This window comes from Theobroma cacao, chromosome 10 (assembly GCF_000208745.1).
Source record: "Theobroma cacao cultivar B97-61/B2 chromosome 10, Criollo_cocoa_genome_V2, whole genome shotgun sequence".
Lineage (NCBI taxonomy): Eukaryota > Viridiplantae > Streptophyta > Magnoliopsida > Malvales > Malvaceae > Theobroma > Theobroma cacao.
In genome coordinates, this window is record NC_030859.1 from 6,780,731 (window position 1) to 6,789,684 (window position 8,954).

At 29.2% G+C, this 8,954-nt stretch overlaps 1 protein-coding gene across 1 annotated transcript; it reads left to right on the top strand.

Moving 5' to 3' along the window:
- LOC18586620 (protein PIN-LIKES 3) lies at positions 6,154 to 8,708 on the top strand. Its single transcript, XM_018128704.1, has 11 exons — positions 6,154 to 6,227; positions 6,307 to 6,457; positions 6,573 to 6,652; positions 6,768 to 6,892; positions 7,007 to 7,128; positions 7,255 to 7,461; positions 7,621 to 7,713; positions 7,817 to 7,917; positions 8,013 to 8,065; positions 8,147 to 8,332; positions 8,429 to 8,708. The coding sequence occupies exons 2-11, from the start codon at positions 6,323 to 6,325 to the stop codon at positions 8,551 to 8,553; spliced, it is 1,227 nt and encodes a 408-aa protein (XP_017984193.1). The 5' UTR covers positions 6,154 to 6,227; positions 6,307 to 6,322; the 3' UTR covers positions 8,554 to 8,708.

Consider the following 8,954-nt stretch of genomic DNA (forward strand, 5'->3'; position numbering starts at 1 on the left):
ACTATAAAATATTAAATTTCATCCTACAATTCCTATTTGAACTAGTTCGAGGTTAAATCAACTCAAGTGTACCGTTAGGTACGATATCGGGTTTCGTCTTTTCTTAGGTGCTTTCCTAGCATAATAACATGCTACTCAGTGCATGTATGTCATGACATGTATTTATAGGGTCGGGTTTTACACGCTCTCCCATGGCAAGCATCCATATGCTAGTTCAAGGTATCTCTATACTTCAACCTATGAAAACGATTGCTGACTTCACAAGTAAGGAACATAACATATGCCAATCTTTGACCATTATGGATGCCCTGTCTCAATAATACAATGATCAAGAACTTTTAGGAATAATGCTTTAATGCATAAAGATTTCATAATTGTTCCCAATATAATTCCTTTGCAAGGCATATATAGTTCCATGGGCTTTATCTACATAAGTACAAAAAGTAATTAAATTACAAACTTATGGATAAAAAACTACCTTAATGTTATTATGAATAACAAAATGTCATACATGAATATCTCAAAATTGTAATTTTCATACAACCACAGATTGGCTTGAAGGGCTTATACTGACAGATTCTATTTGGTATTTCACTCTAACGTCTATAGAATATATCCTCACGTGATAGTCATGAAAGTGATCCCTCGACTTGTGACACCAAGTTTTCTTATATGAGGATTGTTATACTTTTTTACCATTTTATGGGATGCTAACCATAGATGCCCAAAGTGATGGTCATTGGATATAGCATGAGACATATGAAGGCAAATGAATTGTCTAGAGAGGATTCATCACCTTTAATGAAAGGGACATATCCTATATGTGTCTTTGATAGGCAAATCCTTGTGAAGGATTTTCAGAGATCATTAGTGTGGACTTTCGTTAGAGGATGCACAAGAACCTTTTCAATAGTTCTAGTTTGCTACAATCAAGCTCGGTGTGAGATCAATCAAAGGACTGTTCAAGTGTTTAGATAAAGAATACAGCTTCTTTTATCTCCAAGGCACTGATTTATGATCATATGCTTGCTGCAAAATTGTTTAATGACATTCAAAAGGCCATTGAAAGTGACATTTGGTGGGTGAGGCTGGTTTTCTATGTTTCATTTTGTTTCCGCTACATTGTTTTATTTTTTGTTGCATTGAGATACATGGCAGACCCCCTCCCTTCATGCTGATCATCTTTATTGGTGCTGCTCTTGTCCTTTCTGGCTTTATTTCTTTTCCCTTTGTTGGGTTTTGACTTGTGTTGTTTCTATTTGTTTGCCATGTCTTGCTCATATGATGTTTTGGTTTTTCTTTTGTTGGGCTTCTTATGATCTTTTCTTTTTTCTATAGTGCTTTAAGGAGTTTTGTTTACTTACTCCTCTTTTAATATCAAAAGAAAAAAAAAGGTTGGCCTGTTGTACGTTTACCTAACTTTGTCCAATGTTCAATTAATTAGTACATTTAAATTCTATTCACATTAGGCTCATGCTATATTTTGAATCTTTTTAGTAAAATTATATGTATAAATAAAAATTATAATTACAATTGAATATTACATCTCTTATAACAAATTAATAAAATAAACCATCAAATAAAACCAAACTAACCAAATTAGTATAATACTGACCAAAGCTACATAAAGACGTTGGACCAAGCAAGACTTGAACTAGAAATCTTAAATTTTAAGAGTTTCCTCCTTACTAATTTAGTAATAACAAAAAAATAATATAGTCATGTCGCAGTCAATTAGGCAACTCAATTGATGAGCTGCCAATCTGAGTTGCCCCACTCTAATCAGTAAATTTCTATACATATATTTAATTACGCTTTAAACTTCTCAGTCTCCATTAATGGAATTTAATGAGTAATCTAATTTTGTATATAATTTTTTTAGGGTTTAAGGTTAATAGAAAATTAATCAAACTTTGGCTAGAATTAATGGTGTAATTTCAGAAGGACATGCTTACTCTAATTTCTATAAAAAAAAGTTAAGTTTAAATAAATAATAATAGTAAATAGTGGAGATCAAAATTAAATATATTAAAATCAAAATATAATAAGACGTTATATATCATCAACTATTTGCTATTTCAAAGTTCAATTTCTATTTCAACAAGTTGGACCTAGTGATTATTGTCACGAGCTCATGTTTACAACCCAAAAGACATATCTCATAAGTGGTGGAAAGCTCATATTTATATACTCAAGACCCACCTCATCTCTTACTGATGTAGGATTTGTAACATTGTATCCCACCCTATTATACAATGCCATCGTTGCACTGACTCTTTACTTGTGGAGGAGAACTTTTACACTAATTCAAGTCTACCTCAACCCTTATATCTCATGGGAGTCCCATATCAGTGAAGATCCAGATCTGCTCTAAAATCACTTGTCACATATGCACATTTTCAATCCAAAAGACATATTTGATAGGTGGTAAAAGGTCTATATTTATATATCCAAGATCTACCCAAACTCTTACTAATGTGAGATCTATGATATTATTACTCTCCTAAAGATCATCTAGGTTTAGAGTTCAAATCCCTATTTCTCCTCTACGAACCTTATGTATTAAAAAATAATAAATTTAACCATTAATGCATTATCTATTCAATTTTTTATTTTATAAATTTTTTGTGCAGATTTTTGGTGTGATTTCACTACCAAATAGTATTTTAATTTTTTTTTAAAAAAAAAAGGTTATGGAGGTGTGATCTGGCATCAAAGAAGCCCAATGAGGCAGGATTTGTCGCCATTCAACGCAGGTCTGACCTTATAGAAGCTAATCTGGCCTCTTTGGGCCAAATCGAATTTGGACTGAAAAAGCATCAAATATGTATCATCATATTCAAATTTATTAGTCTATTAATTTGGGATTTTAATTTACTATATACTCTTTTTTTCTATAAACACAAATGTAAATGTTAATGTTTCAAATCTACAAATGGTTGTAAAGTTTTTATAAAGATATATGATAATATATATATATATATTAAACATGTGATGGAGGAAGTAAAATCTTTAATAGCCAAAGTTTGTACCTAGCTTTAGGGGCGAAGCCAGGGGTGGTCTTTTCCCCTAAAGAGATAAGGGACAATCTTATTTTGGCCTAACCTAGAATTTATAATTTACACATGATAACTTTGATGAGTTGCTATCCCTTTTATTTTTAGTTCACAATGGTCTAGCTTCGCTCACAATGATGCTAAACAAAATGTTTAGATTTTAAAAGTAATAACTCTAATAATAAATGAATTCTAATGTGAATTATAATGTGGATGTATAAACTTTTTTGTAATATTCATGAATTTAGTCTATTGTTTTATTATAATTTATAATTAAGAGATATTATTCAATATTATTATTATTTTTAAATAAATTATAAAATTTAATGTACAATCCGAATTTAGTAATTATTATTATTTTTTTTAAGACCATCTTATGAGGCATGGACCAATCTACAATCGGAAACTTTTAAGATCAATTCTACATAAATGGTCTATGGTCTCGACTACAAGATTGACTTAGGGATGGCAATGGGTATCCTATTACAAGATACTTGTGGAAACCCAACTTGGTTATATATGGTACGGTACCCTATAATTGGGTTTACGATGGGTTTGGGTAGTGATTTCACTACCCCGTATCAGGTTTGGGTACCACCCCTTGTGTACCCGCTACCTAAACTCGATTATTATTTATAAATATTTTATTATTATTTCAATAATTAAATTAAAAATATACAATTTTTACCAACTTTACAAGCAATTCTTTTTGTCAAAAACTAATAAATATATGAAAAGTATGGTTACTCTAATTATTAATGTGATGACATTAATATATTTAAATTAAAAAATTATTAAATTATTAATTATGTTTAAATAATATGAATATCATATCATATTATAAAGCAATATAATTATTATTATATATATACTTTTAATATAAATATATTTACTTTCTATTTTGTGTTAACAATACAAAGATTATAATTTATAAAATTATTAATTATAATATATATTATTGTTTATATAAACTTATAATATAAATACTTAAAGAGAGCTTTCGATATTAGAATAGTTTTGGAACCTGATTTTTTTTTAATTTCATAAAATTAAGGACAAATTCATATAATTAAATAAATTAATTCATGAAACTATGATTATTAATTAATTTATAATGTCTTTAATATATATTATTTATATATTGTGTTAATTTATAAGAAATATAATTACTATTATATATATTCTAAAATATTTTTAGCATATATATACTTTAAATATAAACATATTTACTTTTTAGTTTGTGTTAACATTACAAAAATTATAACTTATAAAATTATTAATTATAATACATATACCTTTGTTTATATAAACTTATAATATATAAACCTAAAGAGAAGTTGAGAGATTATAGTAGTTCTGAAATCTAATTTTTTTTTTAAATTTCATGTAATTAAGGACAAACTCATATAGTTAATTAAATTAATTCATGAAACTATAATTATTAATTACCTTATAATGTCTTTTAATATATATATATACTTTATATAAATTAGGTTCATTTATAAGGAATATAATTACTATTATATATATTAAAAGACTTTTAGCATATATATATATATATATATATATATTTATATATATTTTGTAATTAGGAGAAAGGGAATTCGAACTTTACTCTTTAGGCAAGAGATCATGCATTAACTAATGAGCCAAATACTCGAGTGTCAGTATATATATGTGTGTGTGTGTATGTATGTATGTACTTTAAATATAAATATATTTACTTTCTATTTTGTGTTAACATTACAAAAGTTATAACTTATAAAATTATTAATTACAATATATATACCTTTATTTATATAAACTTATAATATATATATATATATATATATATATATATCTTAAAGGAAGTTGTAAGATTAGAATTGTTTTGAAACCTAGCTTTTTTTTTTAATTTCATGTAGTTAAGGACAAACTCATATAGTTAATTAAATTAATTAATGAAATTATTAATATTAATTGACTTGTAATGTCATTTAATATATATATATATACTTTATATACATTGGGTTCATTTTTAAGAAATATAACTACTATTAATATATATATATATAATAAAAAAATATATTATATATACATATACTTAAATATATAAATATATTTATTTTCTATTTTGTGTTAACATTGCAAAAATTATAACTTATAAATTATAATATATGTTTGAGATATTTTGTTTTTGATTATTTAAATTTAAATTTTATTATTTGTGTGTTTTTATTAACTTAATTATTAGTAAATTATATGGAATATGTAGGATAAATATTATTGTATATAGATACGGATTCGAATTCGGGTAATTGGTTACCCGTAATAGTATTTTAATAATTTTTTTACATAATCAAATTTTTTAACGGGTTAAGATAATTATAGGATGGTGGGGATGTATTAGAGTTAAGGTTAGGGTTAGAGAAGTAATTTTCAAAAATATTTGGGTAGTTAATAAGGTTAGGGTAATTAATTTTTAATAGGGTTAGGGCTCGGGTACCTCAAAATTATAGGGTACCCTACCCGTTGACATCCTTAAGATTAAACAACCAGACCCTACGCACTTGTAGTTTTTAGATTCATATTCTTAATTTGATATTACGCTAAACCCTTTTAGTTACTTAAATTATAGATTTTTTTCCTATTAAACCATTTGGACACAATACTATGTCAAAAAATTTCGTTCTTTATTGATAACTACAAAGAATAATCAAATTTTATATATATTATGCACACAAAATTAATTGTACATATAATTTTTCTTTATTTCCTAGCATTTATTTTTGAAGCTCACTCATGTTATAATTTTTTGAGAGCTGTGTAACTTCTATTCCTTATCTTTTTAAATTATTAGTTTGATTAATTTTGTCTATTATCTCATGAAGGCAATACTAATTATCATATTTGGAAATATATGTTTATTTGATCAAATATAATTTTCCCAATTAGTCTTTTAATAAGATCCATATATCTACATATATATATGGTAAAAAAATTTAAGTTTTTTACATAATGCATTTAGTACTCCATTTTTGGAAGTTCACCTAACTTATAAATAACTCACCTAACTTATAAATAACACTTCTGTCCAGTTTTCAATGTTCAGTTTTAACTTCACTCAATCACATAGAAGAGCTCCACGTCTGAACTCCATTTACTTAACCATTTGCAAAAGTTCCAATAATTGTATGTTTCAATTTAGTGTTTATTACATATATGTTTTGCTGCTAAAGAATTGAGAACATAATTGCTTCTCCACTTTCAGGGAAACGTTTTTGCAAATGGGGTTTCTGAATCTTTTCATTGTGGCAGTAATGCCAGTTCTAAAAATAATATTGATCATTGCTATTGGCTTGTTGCTTGCTTTGGATCGCGTGAAGCTCCTGGGACCAGAGGCAAAACACCATTTGAACAAAGTAAATATATACATGTATAAATGCATTCCTCCTCCCCTTTTTACTGGATACAAAGCACTGAATTACATAAGTGAAGATATATTGTATTTGTTTTTTGGTTTTTTCTGGTGTATAGATTGTATTCTATGTGTTCAGTCCTGCACTTGCGGCCAGCAGCTTAGCTGAAACAATGACTTTCAAAAGTTTCACAACCTTGTTAGTTTCATTCCATCCCTGAACTTGTTTTAATTTCTTCTGCTTTCTCGTCTCTGCATCGATTGATAAATATTTATGGGGTTGGTTCACTTTTGTTGCTTGTTGCTTTTTCTAGGTGGTTCATGCCGGTGAATATCTTGATAACATTCGTTTTGGGTTCAGCACTAGCTTGGCTTCTCATAAAATTCACTAGAACTCCTAAACACCTTCAGGGCATTGTCATTGGTTGCTGTTCTGCAGGTACATTCCCAATTACCCTATTCTAAAATTTTCCTTTAGTTTTAACCCATTATCAATAATAAAAACAATGTAAATTTCCAACAATTGCTTGGGTTGTTGGGGAAACTTGCGTAGGAAATTTGGCAAACCTGCCTCTCATTATGGTTCCGGCTGTCTGTGAGGAGCCAAGTAATCCATTCGGAGATCCATCTGTTTGCTCTACAAATGCTAAGCCATATGCTTCTCTATCTTTATCGGTATGATTTTATATATGATTCTAATTTTTTATACATTCATACCATCTAATTTTGTCAAAAGAAAAGGAAACTAAATGTATTTAGATTAGTTTCAGTTTATATATAAAGACTGTGCTTTGACTACAGATTGGAGCCATTTTTATGTGGTCATATGTGTATGGTATCATGCGCATGTATGCAAATAAAAGCATTGAAAGCTCCACCACCGGAATCAATTCTCCCAGAGACACCTCTGAAACAGTTTCAGGGAGTCGCACACAAGCTGCCCTACCTTCAAGTGATTGCAACAATTCTGACCTGCCTCGCACCATTTCCGGCGAAAGAAGTACAAAGGTTTGTGTCGACGCCATTTTCATCTAAAATTCTAATCTTTACTTGGGATTATAATTTCGATATCATCTTTGGGATTTTAATTCTAAACATTCAATTTAATTTCAATATTAAATTGAAGCAATTGCTTTGGCTTATAATCTTATTAAGATTTCTGGATAGACGTCAGGTTTGAAGAAGATAATACCGTGTATCAAGATGATTTCGAGAAAGATTGACCTAAAGAAGGTGTTTGCACCAACAGCAGTTGCAGCGGTAATGCCAAAATGCTTACGTCTGCTCGGTTCCTAGCAGAAAACATGTACCCTTTGCTATTGTTACGGCCTTAATCTATTGTTAACATCCCTTTGCTCTTCAGATTGTTGGGTTTATAATCGGGGCAGTCTCTCCAATCCGAAAACTAATGATTGGTAGTAGCGCACCTCTTCGTGTAATTGATAGTTCTGCACACATACTGGGGTATGCTTTGTTCGACATCCTGTTGAACTTCTCATAATGTGTATATATGCATCTTTTTTATTATTAAGAAAAATTATAAATATGATGATATCCAGGGAGGCATCAATTCCATGTATGACCTTGATAATGGGGGCAAACCTTCTGACAGGTCAAATTCCCTGTTTCTACTTTGAAGTCTTTAGTAATTGCCCTTGAATTTTGTCAAAAGCAACATTGCAATTTCATGCAGGTTTAAAAGGATCAGATGTAAGCCGGAATGTGATTATAGGGATTATAGCAGTGAGGAACATCTTCTTGCCCCTCTCGGGGATCGGTGTTGTTAAAGCTGCTCACCATTTTGGCTTGGTTGGCTCAGATTCCTTGTATCAGTTCGTTCTTATGCTTCAATATGCCGTTCCGCCTGCAATGTCTATAGGTATGACAAGCTTGTGCCAATCAGCATTCCTGACTAGGATCCTGGTTTCACTTTTGAACAAATTAATTTCCACTGATCTAATCCAACTTTTGGCAGGTACAATGACACAATTTTTTCAGCTTGGTCAAGGTGAAACTTCTATGATTATGCTATGGGCTTATGTTACAGCCGCAGTCACCCTCACACTTTGGTCAACCTTTTTCATGTGGCTTCTGGCTTGATTTGTTGGCCAAGGCTATATATGTATATTTCACAATGAAGAATGTATTGCATGATGAGTAGGTATCAAGAAATATATGATGAGTAGGATATTGGAAGGATCCAAACATCGAGTCTTGGAGACAATCTAAATTTATACTCTATTTTCTTTTTCTTTTTCATAATATAAACCCTATTATATTTTCAATATATACAAATAGAAAAGAATTATAGATGTATGCAAAACGCTAACATGAACTCACAAAAAATTAATATTAAGTTTAAAAGCAACTAAGAAAATAAACAAAAAATACACATGATTATTAAGTAACATAAAAATAATAAAAGATAAACTTTAAAAAATTTAATTACGTGAGTTTCGTTGGATTGATGTTTTGCTATTTTAATTTGTTGTTTGCATTTT

What these genes read in the sequence shown, in the direction of transcription:
- LOC18586620 (XM_018128704.1), top strand. Translation starts at nt 6,323, where the DNA reads ATGGGGTTTCTGAATCTTTTCATTGTGGCAGTAATGCCAGTTCTAAAA. An exon ending in AGTTCTGCACACATACTGGG is followed by an intron (nt 7,918 to 8,012) that starts GTATGCTTTGTT and finishes GATGATATCCAG; the next exon opens with GGAGGCATCAATTCCATGTA. An exon ending in GGGGGCAAACCTTCTGACAG is followed by an intron (nt 8,066 to 8,146) that starts GTCAAATTCCCT and finishes AATTTCATGCAG; the next exon opens with GTTTAAAAGGATCAGATGTA.